The sequence below is a fragment of the Prunus dulcis genome, chromosome 1 (genome assembly GCF_902201215.1).
Source record: "Prunus dulcis chromosome 1, ALMONDv2, whole genome shotgun sequence".
Lineage (NCBI taxonomy): Eukaryota > Viridiplantae > Streptophyta > Magnoliopsida > Rosales > Rosaceae > Prunus > Prunus dulcis.
In genome coordinates this window covers 5,312,694-5,329,265 of record NC_047650.1, presented here as the reverse complement: position 1 = coordinate 5,329,265, position 16,572 = coordinate 5,312,694, and the positions used below count along the sequence as shown (strand labels likewise).

Sequence of the window (16,572 nt, the reverse complement as noted above, 5' to 3'; positions counted from 1 at the left end):
TTGGGCATTAACTACTTTGTTTCATGGATATTTGTTGTAAATTCTAATACGAATGCCGACATAGTTTTTTTTCAAATTGGGTGGGCAAGGTAAACACTAAACAGTAAACAAAACAAACGGAAGAAAAAACTGAAAGAGAAAGGTTGGAAAAGTGTCTAGTTGGGTGGGCAAGGTAATCCATCCCGTGAAAGTACGTAGACCAGGGAAGTTGGAGATCGAATGATCCAAGCCTCAGCACACAACCCCCTAAACCCCCTTCATGCTTGCAAAGCCACCCAGTCAGCTGCATGGTTCGCGTCTCAGGAGTCCATGCCCACCGGAGAAAAGAGAACGAAGCTTTTAGCATTCTAATGTCATAGAGAATAGGGTAAAGAGTCCAGTTAGTGAAACCTCGTACATGTGCCAACTCCAATCCACTCTTGCACAACTGATAATGACTGGAAACAATGTGCAATGCCATTGTACAACGAGTTTTCTAAATAACCCAGCTAGTAAAGGCAAAGTGAGTAATAATCCATCCTTTCTCCTCCAAATTAAAAGTCTCACACAACCAAAGATCAAGATTCCAGCTATCCAACGAAGTGAAAGCTTGAGGCAGAGGTCTGTAAGCAATACAACTAGCAAACCACACTTTGGCAGCCCAAGGGCAAAGGAAGAGTGTATGCTCAATGGATTCAGGTTGATCCTTGCAAAAAGGGCAAATGGGAGATTGGCAAAGCTTGCGTTTGAAAAAGATCTCAAAAGTGGGAAGGAAACCATCGACAGAACGCCATAGGAAAATTTTGATTTTAGGGAGTCTTTTGCAATTCCAAATACGAAACCAGACATTAGAATCAATCACATGAGAAGAGCTTGCCTTCATCACAACCTGATTCTTTTTATGCTTCATGAGGTAGTAATATCCAGATTTAACTGAGTATCTCCCATTCATAGGGAGAGCCGAATTGCTGATAGGAATTGCCATGATTGCTTGGTCATCCAGCGAAGAAATAAACGCTCTGATTTGAGAAAGGTCCCAAGTATGATGATCTTTATCCATCAGCTCAGCAACAACAGTTGGAGCATGTAGGGGCACAGGACAAGAGGCCCTAAGATACCCAGGGTCATGTTGAGGTAGCCAAGTATCAGACCATATATTAATGGCATTGCCATTCATGACTTGCCATCTTGCTCCTTTGATAAGAATCTCACACCCTACCAAAAGGCTATTCCAAGCCCAAGAAGCCCTGCCACTTTTTCCAGCCTCCAAGAAACCACGGTGGGGGATAATAAAGACTTTTAAGAACTCTAACCCAAAGTGCAGTGGGGTTCGCAAGAATTCGCCAACATTGCTTAGCTAAGAGTGCTTTATTAAAATCGTCCAAGTCTCGGAATCCCAAGCCGCCACAAGACTTTGGTTGCCCAAGGTTAGTCTAATTTCTCCAATGAATTTTATCCCCAGAGTAGGAGGAGCCTCACCAGAAATTAGCCATGATCATGCCAATCTCATAACATAGAGTAGAAGGTAGTTTAAAAGCATGTCATTGGGTAGGCAGGTATTGCCGAGGCTACAGCCTTAATCAGAATTTCTTTCCCTGAGAGGGCAATGATCAAATCCAATGTAACGCCCATGTAAAACATGTGCCTCTGGCCAAAGTTGTAACCAATTGTCATTCACTATTGCCCGGTCAAGCCTTTCTTGGATATGGACTACATTATTTCGAAAGCATCTCCATGTGTACTTGGGTCTTTGAAAACCCAAATCAGTAAGAGAATTTGCATTCAAAAACTCCAGCATATTACGTTGACGATTATGACTGAATGGAAGGCCATCATCTTTCTCATGTTACCATAAAAACTCATTAATAGGATATTGTGATAGTGATTGGAGTGGAAGCCAAGATGACATGAAAAGCACCTCTGGCTATGCTTTCTCTTTTGGCAGTGGTGTGTTTTCTTGCGCATCCGTCAAGCAGCATAGTGTAGCTATTTCCACAGCAGAAGCAAAATATGTTGGTGCAAGTGAAGCAACCACTCAGGCTATATGGTTGAGGTTTGTGCTTGAGGATTTTGGAGAGTTACAGACAGAGGCAACTCCACTGATGGTAGACAATACCTATGCCATTGCAATCACCAAAAATCATGTGTTTCATCAAAAGACAAAGCACATCAATCGCAGGTATCATTTCATTCGTGAAGCTTTGCAAGAAGGAGTTATAGACTTGAGATACAAGTAGTCAGAGAAGCAGATAGCTGATATATTCACAAAAGCACTACCAAAGGATCGATTCGACTATTTGAGAGGGCTGCTAGGGGTTAAACCAGTTAACCATTTAGAAGGGAAAGTTAAAATGTAAATTCTTTAGAGGTTTAATCTTTAGCTTGACAAGTGTAGGGCTTAGATTCAATCATGTATTGTAGGACTCATATGTCTTAGTTTTGTTCCAAGTGTCTAGCTCATATTGCTGACACTATTGTAAGGCTGGATTTCATTCCTTTTCCTTGTAATAGGATCTTTCCGTTGGAATGAATCAGTGTGAGAGTGCATTGCAATGATTGGTGATCAATAACAAACTCTCTCTCTCTCTCCTCAACGACTCTATTCTTCTCTGCAACGTTTCCTATTTTTCTTCTTCCCCAAAACTAAGCTCTGTTATTGAAATCTCAACACAGAGTACCCCCAATTTTTCTGGCACTTGCCTCACACATTTTTTCCAAAGGCAACTTACTGACTAGTACCCAAAACGTAATAACACAAGGATTGACATCTTCAATGGCCAAACCTTGTGTCCAACTATGAACACTCAAAAGAGTTGCTCATGATTGCCCAAGGACCGCCTTGAAGGATTCGATTTGCCATGGTTTCATCTGTCACAGTGATTGCCAGAAGGTTGTCCTTAACAATTGTAATTTTTGTCCCAAGATTTCTTTAAAATCCCTCTCACTGCTCCTCTGTTCAAAGGTTTATCAGCGATAATAAGGATCCCAATAAGGGGGACCCCATTACACATATCAGTGAATTCAAGATTGTCTTCCAAATGGATAACAAGTTATGTTGCGTCGTCTTCAATCAAAAAAAGTTGCAGGAAAGAGCACTAAAAATTTGTATAGATAGACACAAAATAAAAAAGGGGTGTAGGTAAAACAAGAAAAAGTAAGTAGGGAGAATATGAAGCTTTGTTTTTTTGTGCTTTATTACTAACAGGAACTATCGACAGGGTAAGAAGAAGTGAAAGGTTGTGGGAAAAAGTACAAGAAAAGGCGGAAGGGGCAAAAGAACAAGAAGGTTAAGTGTTCTTGGAAGTTACCACTCAAAGGGGTATGGAATTCTCATCTAGAGAGACAGCGACAAAAAAAACTTCAATTCATTCTTGGCACTTGTCGAAAGGCACTTGCGTGAGGAAAATTGCAGGCCGACAATATTGTCAATCAGATTCTAGTAAAAATAACGCATGCAACAACCTCTTTGGGGCTGAAACAAGCCGTTCAATTTTTTATTCTCAATTCCATATAATTATATAATTGTTATTATTTTCAATTGTATTTTGAATCTCATGCCTTGAATTAAGATTCTTTCTTGGTCCAAATTGGAATATTATATATAATCTTATGTGATAGCTTCCCTTCATGTTGTCAAGGGTATTTTTTTACTTGTTGATTTGGTTTTTCTGGACTTTTGGAATCAGGAAGTTATATGTGTTACATAGTTTGCAAATTGACAAACATAATGCATATAGTACATGAAGAAGCATGCCTAAGAGTCTAAGACTAAGGGGTAAGACATTCTTTCAAGGAGTTTAACCTAGTTTATTTTTGGCTACGTATTCTTTCTCTTTAACTTATTAGAACATTTATGAATGATTTGTATGAATTCTGTGTAATATATCAGGCGAAAGAGTTGTGTATTGTTTTTATAATACATGTCACTCTAGAAGTTGAATAATTGCAAGCATAAATGTTTCTATAAAACGTGACTACTCTTCAAATGTGCTATTGTTCACTCATTCACTAGCTTGGTATCCGATCGAAATATGAGGCCCAACCAGTCCCAGGGTACATTTAGACCCACCAAATGACAAATAGGACTTTAGTACATTTTAATTGGAGAAGTCTGGTCTAGTCCAGCCCACCAAACGAGACCTAATATTCTTGCTTACTAAATTCACTATGTTAGTTCTATCTACACCATAATCAAGTACTTAAGGTCTTTTGATTTTGTTGCATTCATGTGGTTGTGCAGTGCAAGTTTTAGGACAAGAGTACTATCCAAGGGGAATATATATCCATTGGTTCATTATTATACATGATTTATCATGTTATTCACCCAATGTTTTGAGTTAGTTGTTGAAAATTTATAGCTTTATACTTCTTTTTTGTGTTTTTATAAGTTTTACCTTGGTTGGAAGAAATATGAGCTAAAAGTGCATTATTTAATATAAATTCTATTTTTGCTCATTTTCGTAGGTCAACTTATTGGCTTTGGATCACCATGTTGCGGTGCTCGTATGCAGTAAAGTTCTTCATGAAACTTGTTCCAATGGGTGTCGACTACAACATATCTAAAATTTAGCTCCATGGAACAAGTATAACCTCCCCAACCGATTCACCATTAATACTAACTCTAAAAGTCTGTTTTGGGTCACTTTTACCTCCCTTTTGGTATCATCTCCCCTTCTAATTGTTACCACACCTTGGTAACAATTAATTACATTATAGAGATTTGATTTCATATTGGTAATAAATTAGAATCTCTCTCTATGTATTAATACCAAAATGAAATGATAAAAGTGGAGACAAGTGGAGCATGTGCCAAAGACTTTAGGTAAAAGGTGGAGTTTAATATTGAAGAATGAGTTGGCAAGATAGAGTAGGCAGCCTTGACAACAAATGATGAATTACTCTTCACTAAAATAATCTATCATTGATGTATGTTTTTCTTTGATGGATCACCCTTGAAAGCATGCTTCTTGAGATTGTTGGGATTATATGTACCATCATGTTTTCCTAAGTAACTAATGGATGAAGTAGGGATGGGCATCTCATCCGAATTATCCATGTACCGACTGTACCGTACCGACAGTTTGGTTTGGTTTGGTTAAATAAATATTTTTTAATTTTAATTATTCCGATCCAATCTGTACCGAAATGTTTGGTTTGGTTAATGGAAACAAAATTCCTAATCCGACGGAAACCCGTACCGATCCGATATTTATACTTATTTTATTATTTAAATACAAAACAAGAAATCAAAGGTAAATACAATCAACATTTTGTATCACTACTGTATCACTTATTTCTCACCATTGTATCACTGCTTTATCACTATTTTATCACTATTTTATCACCACTGTATCATTTCTTGATCACCATTGTATCACTTACTCGGGTACTGTAGCACTTTTTGGTCATAGACGAATTTATGAACTTCCTATGTTTTTCAGTTTCAACCTTTGTCCAGTTTTTTACCTATAACTTTCCAACTGTTGATCCAAATTTTATGTTCTTTATATGGTTGGATTCAGCATGAAAAACTAAAGAACCCAACGTGGAACAAATGTCAAAATCATTTACATAAATGTAGAGAATTCAATAAAAAGAACACTCAAAGGTTCAAACAACAAACACAAGTGGCTCCTAGTACATCTTGAGTACATATTGAATGATATAGTGACTAAGTTATTTGATTTCATACTTGGATGAATTAGACTATTGGATTTTTATACTTTACAAAGACAATTTGGTGTATTTTTTCAAGAATTTATGTTATGTTAAAGTATTATAAATTGTATTTTTATTAGTATGTTTCTATTACGGTACTACTGGTGTACCGGCCAATCCGAACCGAATATTAGGTTAACCGATCCGAAGTCTACCGAAGTTTTTGGTTTGGTTAACGGAAGAGAAAATGGTCTACTGAAGTCTTTGATTTGGTTAACGAAAGAGCCTTCTACTATTCGAAACCGATCCGTGCCCAGGCCTAGGATGAAGTAAGAATCATCCATGTGAATTAGTTTCTTGAATACCTAATCTAAACGTCATGCTATTAGGGTTCTTGTGATGTTCATATTCTTTTCAAACTTAATGAGTTTTTCATATGATTAAATCGAAGTACTCACCACACCTAGATTGATTTTATAGGAAACACGAATATTGTAGCACTAAACACGCACCTTACTTATTTTAAAGAGAATCATGCGTCTTGAGCCACTAAACCCGGTCTTGATTGCGAACATCTTCATCAATGCATCTAGAGTTCATAACTTGAGTATTGAGTATCCATGGACTTGAATAGGATTGTTTAGGGTGGATTCCGAAAATACTAGTGTTCGTTATTATTTTAATTTCACACTTTGATAATCATTTATGTTGATCTTGTCAAAATTAGAATTCGGTTACATTTAAGCATTAGAATTATGTTTTTCTTTGATTGATCACCCTTTTGTATTCGTAGTTTTAAAACTTTGAGTGTTTTTTCCACTAAATTTTGCTCACTTTGTTATTTATTTTTCGACATTTGGTCCTCGTTAGGTTCTTTATGTTACAGGTAAAAAAACAGAACAGAGGTCAAAGCTAGAAAACAAAGGAAGTTCATAAATTTGTCTTCGACCTAAAACGAGATAAACTGGTGATACTGTGATGATAAAGTGGTGATACAGTGGGGATACAAGAGTGATACAAAATGCTGATTGTGTTTTCTTTTGGTTTCTTGTTTTTGTTTCATTTCTCTCACCCTTCTTTACTCTTTCCTATTATTTGATTTGTATATTGCCTTTGTGATTGTGTTAAATAAGTATTCTATACGTACTCAAACTATACTTACATATAAACCTCCAATTCTTCTTGGGAACGATCCGTATTTAGAAATCTATACTCCAATAAATTCATATACTTGCAGGTATTTTTAATTAGATAATTAGTACATTAATTTGTGCCAATTATTAATACAATAATATCCTCTCTCTTTTGCGCACAGATATATGTGCCTTTTGAGATTTGTTTAGAGTTATTTGGGCATGATCTTCTCCACAGCTTCGTTTGATTCAATCAATAATCTGCAGTTGGGATCTAAAGTTGTAGTTGTAAGGGTGTTCGATGGAGTGAATAGCCTGGTACTTGCAAACTCCAAGTGCATCTAAAACTTCATCCTCTAAGGTAGAAATCAACCTAGAATTTCAAACTTTTTCACGTAATAAGAAAATATTTCCTTGCACCACCCACCTTTCTTTCTAGACCAAATTTCCATTGCCCACATTAAAGACACGGAAACAAGAAATAAAAAGGAAATAATTGCTCCCTGGAATTACAAAACCTATTGGCCCAAATAGCAATTAGCCAGCTTTTCACGATTGAAAACTCTCCTTTATATAGACTTGTGCAAATCACAACTGAATTCTATATTGCCGGTCCATTTTATTGTAAATTAAATTATCATCCCACCTGCCCCTCCCTCCCCACCCTGCATATGACCGGACTAGGGTTGGTCTTCAAACTTGACCAATGAATAACAAGAACGTTCTATGCATGCATGGATTCATATGGAAATCGATTGATTTGTCTTAATATTGCTTTATTTTCAATTCCAACCAAATCTATCTCAATCTTAAGCCTTCTTATTGTAGTTTAAGATTTTATAATAAAACTCAAATATTAAGATAAACTTTAAAATAAAGTTAAACAAAAAAATACAAGCAAATAAAATTATTCAGATATGTACATTTATATATGATAAGGTTCATTTAGACTCATGGGTTACTTTAAAGTTTCGGTTATATTGGGTTTGTATTGTGAGCTTTGTATGAGATTATGGTTAATTGTGATAATGTGGGCTATTAGTTTTAGTGCGGCTGTTAGTTTTGTTTTAAACATATTAGTTTGTTGTCGTCTTAGAATTGGTATTCTAGATATCATATCGATGTCTTTAATTGTACGATTGAAGTTTCTTTTTTATTTTATATATATATATATATATATATATATATGATAAGGATCTTATATTAATCAAGAACCCTAGCATATTGAAAACTTGACCCCCGGGCCAGATAGTCCCAAATTTTGGTGAATAAGATGACCTTCCCCTTCCATTGCATGAAGCATGCCTAATTGCCTATATTATATTCCACGTAGAGAGCTATAGCCCATCCTCATTGAACTGAGCTTATTAATTATAGTCGTAATTTTTTGTTGGCTAGAGAAATTATTAATATATATATTATGATTATGACTTTGAACGGCCTACCCCAGTAGTATTCTCGTCTGACTTTATTACCCCCAAGAAAAAGGGTGACAAAATAAACTAGGGGTGATTGCAGTTCGGTAATTGTGAATTTTTGCCTAAATCGCAAACCGGCCGACTATTTGCGGTATAGTGATTTTTGAAGCTTTTTGAGTTCAAGCATACTTTAACCCAAAAATATAAATTCACAACCTAAAGAAATAAATTCACAATCTCAATTTCTCAAGCATATATAAATTCATAACCTCCTCAACTTCTCAAGCATTCACAACCTAAAGAAAATTAAAGTTACAATTCCAAGCATTCCAATTAAAGTTAAACTTCTCAAGCATTCACAACCTCAACTTCTCAAGCATTCCAATTCCAAATCCTTTAAAGTTACAGACCAAAAGGAAAATGCAATGCAAAATGAATTAAAGTTACAACCCAAAGGAAAAATCCAATTCAAAGTTAATCAAAGTTACAAACTAAAAGGAAAATGCAATGCACCAATGTTACTAACTAAAGTTACAAACTCAAGTGTTTGTGGTGGTGAGTAGATTTGAAGAACCTCGTTGTGTTGTTTGAGCACCAATGCTATCTACAAATAAAAGAACATAAGTTTAGTACATTTTATTTTATTTTTATTTTTATTTTATAGAAATTCTATGATTGCATTCATAATTCAGCCAAAAAAGCAACTAGCCACAAAGGGCCAATACAAACTAGCCACAAAATGGCCATTACAATAACGGAGCGGTCTAATATCAAAATTAAGACAATTGGGTGTATCTCTAGTAACGATCAGGCAGGATCGAAGAAACTCTGACATAGGCATCCCAACTAAGATTGCAAACTTAGAATAATAAAAAAGAGATAAAGCTTGAAAAAACCAAGTCATAACAATACAAATAAAACTCTCACAAAAGATAGATGAAAAGCTCTCACAAATGAGAGATGAAAAAGTCTCACAAAAGGAGAGGTGAAAACAACACAGAGAACCTAAAGAGTATCTGTAACTTATTCCAAACATAAAAAAATTGCAAAAAAAGATGGTGGTGGAGATCCGACGCCGAAATACAGGTAAAGACCCGACACTGAGCCACAGCCGCCTATAATGGTTGGATGAAAATCATAACAAAACTAAGACAAATATGGAAAACCTTTTGTCTCTGAAAATGGGGGAAGAGATGAAAGGAGGAAGAGAATAAGGGAGAGGGGAGAAGAACAATGGCTTCGTCCCCCTCAAAATGGAAAAGGCTCTAAGAGTGTTTTTTAGGAGAAAAGGGGCTAGGGTTTTTGTACATTTTATTATAATAAGAAGCATAAATAACATAAGCATAAATAAACTAATTACTTACAAGATAAGTTGCCTTATTATACAATGGCTACGATGAAACAATTAAATGTAATTTTTATTTTAAAAAAAATATAGTCGCGATTTGCGGCAATCGCAAGTTGTGAAAATCAAATACCGCAACCGCAACCGCAAATGCGGTTCGGTTTTTCATACCGCAAATGCGGTTCGGTTTCCCTCAATTGCGATTCCATTGCGGTTAAATGTCAGTTGATTTTTATGGGTTTTCGATTTTTCGGTCTAAAATGCCACCCCTAAAATAAACACAAGAGAAAGAGAAGCTAAGGAAAACAAAAGGTTAAATATTTATTTTTTATATTCTTCATTTAAGAGAAGGACAGGTCACAAGTAGGATGAGGTTGTTGTAGTTTATATTTCACGAGTCACTTATTTTTCAAAAGCTACCACCCATATGTTCTGTTTGGTTCATAAGAAAGAAGGTTTGGAGATGGGAAATCAATTGTTTTCCTATATTTGGTAAATTCAGACATGGAAAATGATTGTATGTACATGAGAAAGTAGTGGGGAAGTGAAGCCTTCTTCCCAACTTGAATTTTGTTTTCCTTCCTCATGGTCAGAGGTGGAGCTGTGTTAAGGCCAGAGGTGGCCTTGGCCCCACAAATTAATTTAATCCATTTGAATGTATATATTGGATGTGGTAACAAATGCAAAGAAAAATTGCTATACTTAAGCCTATGGCCCCCTCACCACAAATCAGTACTTATCAAAATTGTATTTCAATATGAATATAATAGTAAAATCATACTATATTTATGAAAGAAAACCACTCATTTTCAATTTAGTGCTTTAGCAATAATTTACTCAATAGGCCAAAAAAAAGTATACAACTAAACTTTTTGTGTTTAACATTTTGGCCTCCTCAAATATAAAATCCTACTCTATCCCTACTCATGGGAAAGTTTGGGAAAATGAGCCAACATTCAATGCACATGTTTCATGACCATTTTGTCCCTATTAACAATTTAGAATTACAATATCTCATTAAATGCACTCTTTTTTTTATTTGATTTAATATGGGTATAATTGAAAAATTATACAAACTGTGTTTTTTTTTTTTTTTTTTTTTGTTGGAGAAATTCTATGATTGCATTCATAATTCAGCCAAAAAAGTCACTAGCCACAACAGGGCCATTACCATAACGGAGCGGTCTAATATCAAAATTAAGAAAATCATATATGTCTCCACTAACAATCAGGCAAGATCGAAGAAACTCTGGCGTAGGCATCCCAACTAAGATTGCAAACTTAGAATAATAAAAAAGAGATAAAGCTTGAAAAAACCAAGCCATAACAATACAAATAAAACTCTCACCAAGGAGAGATGAAAAGCTCTCACAAAGGAGAGATGAAAAACTCTCACAAAAAGATAGGTGAAAACTACACAGAAAACCCAAAGAGTCTCTGCAACTTATTCCAAACATAAATAAATTGCAAAAAAGGTGGTGGTGGAGATCTGATGCCAAAATGCAGGTGAAGATCTGATGTTGAGCAGCAGCCGCCTATAATGGTTGGATGAAAATCATAACAAAACTAAGACAAATAGGGACAATCCTTTGTCTCTGAAAATGGGTGAAAGGAGGAAGAGAGGAAGAGAAGAGGGGAGATAGGGAAAGAACAATGGCTTTCTCCCCCCTCAAAGTGGAAAAGGCTCTAAGAGTGTTTTTTAGGAGAAAATGGGCTAGGGTTTCAAAAGCTTAGAGCACTTGCATGTTTAAGAAATTACAAACTTTGTTTTTCATTCGTACTCAAAACAAACATGGGAAATGAAATAAAGTAAAATCTCCCGGTTACTTTCCTGACATTACCAAATGTGGGAAAGAAATCTTCAATTTCTCATTCCTTAGGGAATGAAATAGGAAGTGATTTCCCCTGATGTCTGTTCCGTGAACCAAACGGGCCATAATATCTACACCAATTTAGCCCTTCATAAGTGTAAAAGAAATAACAGAAGATAAATATTACATATTAGAGCTAGCTACAAACATATATTATTTTGGTACAATAGGTACAAACATATTTAGATGGTACAAACATATTGTAAGGCATGGATTATTGTATCGGGTCCATGCGTATCGACACATAAAATAATTACTAAAAAAAGATAATTATACCCTTAAAACTTGAAAATGTGTGTGACAAACAATGAAACCATGTCTAGTTTGTCTTTTGGTTTTTGGGCCTTGTGGGCAATGAGGGAATTGAATACCCACGTTAATGCACAACATTAATAGCATGTTATCGGTGAAGTGTGTTGGAATGATTTCAATTTATGTTTTTTTTAAAATATTTATTACCACATAAGTATTAGAATGATTTTAATTTATAATTTCTCATGCGTTTATTAACACATAGGTATAATAAATAAAAAATTATGTGGATTTTAGTTTAAAGTCCATACTCAAATACCCATAAAATTAAAATTAGTATAAAATAGGAAAGTAGTTGATTTGATTCCAACTCTTTGATTCTCCTATCTAATGACATGTTTACTTAGGGCTATTCTGGCATTGTTGTACTGTGAAAATAATTGTGTCATATTTGCTGTGAGAGAAAGTAGTTTGGCGTTTGGTAAATTTTTTGTTAAAAATGTTGTTGGTACTGATTCTCGCATAATCAGAAAATGATTGCCGCATAATCATTAAACTTAGCGCCTCTTTGAAACTGATTCCTGCATAATCAGAAAATGAAAGCACCTCATTAATTGTTTTCCCTTATAGCTTTCTCTCACAGCAATTTTTAACAATAAATGATTTTCTTATAGTTTATCAAACAAAGTGGGCTTCCCAAAATTGTTTAAAAAAATCACTTATCACCAAAAATAAGTAATGCCAAACTGGTACTTACTAGGAATGAGAGAATGCATGAATCGGAGAACTTAGATAGAAGAGTAGTTGATCTGATTTTAATTGCTTGATTCGCCAATCAAAAATGTAAAAGAAAAATTGGGTGGAAACAAAAAAATTAAAATTGATATATCGATTGCTATTCATCCACAGAAAAGAAAAAAAAAACCAGAAACATCTAACAGAATGTTGAACCAACCAAGTGAGCTCCCAGAGATATTTTTAAGAGTGATGCCATCAAGTGGAACTGACCAAAACAAAAAGTTGTGAAAGAAGAGATGGTTTTTGTTGCTACAGTAGAGAGGCACGGTCTCAAATCTGACACTGCAACAACCAAGAGAAAGCAGAATGCAGGCGCTCGCTCACGCACCTCCAAACCTGCGTTCGGTGCTTCCGTTTACAAACTCGCCACCAAACTGCCGTTTGGCAGTTTTCTCAGCCGTCAGACTCTGCGTTCACGTGGCACGTGCCGACGCGCCTATTGGAAAGTGAAGGAAATCCATAGGGTAAGCGCTGTGGAAAATGGACCTTACAACACGTGGATCTGCAACGTTGACGTCATCCTCGGGCCCACCCTTACAATACGGCTGCCAATTGACTCAGTGCTGACGTCATGTATCAGAATATGAAAGGAGGGGGAGTTTTCGGTTTTACTGTTTGGCCACAGAATATGATTTTTGTTCTTTTTTTTGTTTGATAAGTTTCTTCGTCATATTCTTCCCTAGTAGACATATAAGTTTGTTGGATAGATCGGAATAGAGCGGATGTACTTTTTACTGTGCACTTAAGTTTGAATATCTTTTATTATAATATTAGATTAAATTTAAGTACAATATTGTTTCTTTATTTATCTATATAATGCAAAAAATAAAGAATAGTGAAACATTCAAAATATTAAAAAATATCATTGATTAATACAAATATTAAGAATTGAAATTATTAATTAAATGAAGATAATATAGTAACTTCATATTTTTTTATATTTAAAAAATTAAAATTAAAAGAAAAATAAGATAATGATCCTATTTTTATGAAACACAACTACTCATTATATTTTTTAATTCAAAAATATATAAAAAATCTCTCACATATGCGGAAGCGTGTACGAAGAGACTAGTTCTATTTAAAAAACAAACCTCGTTAACAATATAGCTATTTTAATTTAGGTCACGGACTACTCTGTGTAAACTCTCCGTTCACCTCGCAAGTATTCAAATCCTAATTGGACTGGTTTTTCTAATTTAACGTGTCACAATTTACGGTCGTGAATAGTGCCTTTATTTATATTTGTTATGGGGCCTCCGATCCCCAAACTCACCAAAAGAAGAAACTCAAATTGAAGATTGATTTATTCTGGTCCCCACCCACATACAAAGTCAATTAGGTGGGTAGTAATCAATTCAATATTAAAGAAGAAAAAATAAGCAAAGAAATAATTATTATTTTCGTTTTATAACAAGTTAACGGGTTTAATCCAGTAAAAAAAGCATTGATTTGCATCTCTTTTTGTTATAAATAAAGCGATCAACTAATCTAGGGTGGGGGCGCCACACATAAGGGAATTGGAACTTGTACCATGGGGTCTGCAAACAAACACCTCTACCACTCACCCACTAACTCTTAAGAGGGTGCATTCAATGGAAAATTTAATGGATTATTTTGAAGCTTAATAGTACAGCGGTATTCAATTAGGATTTTTAAGTAATCAATAAAAGTCTAGTAGTATTCAATTAAGATTTTTAAATAATCAATACAAGTCCATTGTTATTCAATTAGGACTTTTAAAAGATAAGAAAAAGTACCGTGATATTCAAAAACTTATTGATTTTAATGTATCTCATTAAATGGTGTATTGTGTGAGACTTTTGAGTGTGTGATATACATACCAAATCACACAACAAATCATAACCTCCTATGCATGATTCTCATATATGCTCTCATACTTTTTTTTTTTTTCATGCTTTTTACTGTATAAAAAAAAAATCATAAGAGAGGCGATAAAAGGCCCACATCATAGCACACTCCCTATTTTTCCTCCTTTCCCTCTTCCTTTATTATTTTTTTTTTTTTCCTTTCTTTCCTCCTCCCTCCCTTGACCCCTCTTTCTCTGCACTCTCCTCTCTCCCTCAGTGTACAGTAAACAACCACCAATTTATTTTTTTCTCTAGAAAAACAACCACCACTAAACCCCTAAACCCATCTCATCTTCCTCCATATGATTTGGCTGCCCCTATATCCAAAACTAAAATCTTCCAAATCCAATAAACTGCCAAATTATGAATCAATCAAAATATGACAAAAGAAAATACGAAATTGCTTGCTCTTAGTCTTACTCCCAATTTCAAAACTCAAAACTTGCCTCTTTGATTTTTGATTGGTGTGGCTGGTTGGTTACTAGTACTAATGCGTTACAGAAGAAGAGATTCTGAGAATGATGAGGCAGACACCTTTTAAAGGTGGCGGTGAGCATACACCTTTGGTTAATGTGGTGAGCAAAAAATGCTCATATAGAAATATAAAGTAAAATTCTGTAATTGTAATCAATTAAAATCATAAGCAAAATTCTAAGTGAATAAAATCATAAGTAAAATCATGTATTGCAATATATTAAAATCATAAGTAAAATCATATAATTACAAATCTGATTGAAATCTATTACATTAAAATTATGTAATTATAATCTATTAAAATCTCAATTGAATACATCCCCTTAATCTATAAATATTTATCAATACTTTAAAAAGATGTCCCAAATTCGAATTTTACTTCTTATCTAATTTCAACAAAACAACAATAAAAAATGTAGAAGCAAGCTAAATGAGACCATGGTATAAAAGTAAAGGTAAAACACAGTTGTTTTTAAAAAAAAATTTATTTTTGAGAGAAAAAGGTAAAAGCCATAAAGTTTTTAAACTTGTGTGGGGAATATTCTTTTCCTGAACTAAAAAAATAATAATAAAATAACTAAGCCAAGTCTCTTTCCACCTTATAAGTACTCTGACAAGCTTCAGTTGTTCTTTATTGGATTCACATGAATTGTCCAAAACTCCAACCCCCAATCTCTCAAAAAACCCAGACCAGATCAAAACAAAGCTGCCCCTTAAGAACCGACTCAGCAAGATCAAAAAGCAAATCCGAGAAAAGCCTGTGCCTTTTGGTGAAAACCAACCCAAGAAACAAAGATCAGAAGAAACTAAAGACTCAGGAGAAAAATGTGGTTGGTGTATGTCTGTGATGAGGAAGAGAAGGAGCTGGGGAGGCAGCAAGCCCCTGGATCATGCCCACACTGTGGAGGCAAAGTGCAGGCTGTGGATGTTGAGGCCCAGTGGAAGTTTTGCTTTCTGCCCATGTGCTTCAAGATCAAGAGAAAGTATTTCTGCACTCTCTGTGCCAGGCGCTTGGTCTTGTACTACTAACAACAAGTTCAACAACACCAGCATATACATTTAGCAGCAGAGACCAAGAAAATTCAAGCTCTCTCTCTCTCTCTCTCTCTCTCTCTCCATGTATTTTATTTGTGGCCCTTTTGGGTTACAATGGGATTCAGGAACCATGGGGTTTTGTTGTAAAAATGATTGTTGGATGGTTCTTGATTTGAATGCAAGTTTTCCATTAAATTATTTACTGGTTGAAATGTTTTGGGTCCCTTTATATATATATATATATTATGATTCTGAGCTTAAGAAGATCTAATTAAGATGGGTGGTTTCCGTTTTCTTTAAGTTTTAATTTGTTTAGAGGTAAGTCAGTCACTAATCATTAGTAATTACTATACTTTTGTTTGCTAATCCTAATAATTAGTGAATGTGCGAAAATGAATTTTAGAATTATGGTTAGATTTTACCAGATTTAATCATTTCCTCTATGTTTTCCTTTGATTCAGGGGATGGAATATTGAAAATGGACAATCCGTACTGTGGTTTTCTACTACCAAGTACCAACTCTTTTTCTTTTCTTTTTTTGCCGGTCACCGACTTTCCTTCTGCATAAAATCTTTCGTCATGGAAATGTCCAGGCTACCAACTTGTAAAGGAAAGAAGCCCGCCTAGATTTCTCTAGGTGGAACTGGAACGAGGAGGCCTTAATTTTTTATATTTTTGGCCAACTGAATATTCGTTAAGGAAAAGACATGTGACAGAAGTTTTGACTATTCTTGAAGA

General features: G+C 34.9%; 1 protein-coding gene across 1 annotated transcript; it reads left to right on the top strand.

Moving 5' to 3' along the window:
- The first annotated feature begins 15,514 nt into the window (after window positions 1-15,514).
- LOC117614735 lies at window positions 15,515-16,046 on the top strand. The gene has a single exon (XM_034343634.1). The coding sequence runs from the start codon at window positions 15,625-15,627 to the stop codon at window positions 15,826-15,828; it is 204 nt and encodes a 67-aa protein (XP_034199525.1). The 5' UTR covers window positions 15,515-15,624; the 3' UTR covers window positions 15,829-16,046.
- Window positions 16,047-16,572: the final 526 nt, after the last annotated feature.

Bases quoted from the DNA above. Each gene is read 5' to 3' on its own strand.
- LOC117614735 (XM_034343634.1), top strand. From the start codon at position 15,625: ATGTGGTTGGTGTATGTCTGTGATGAGGAAGAGAAGGAGCTGGGGAGG.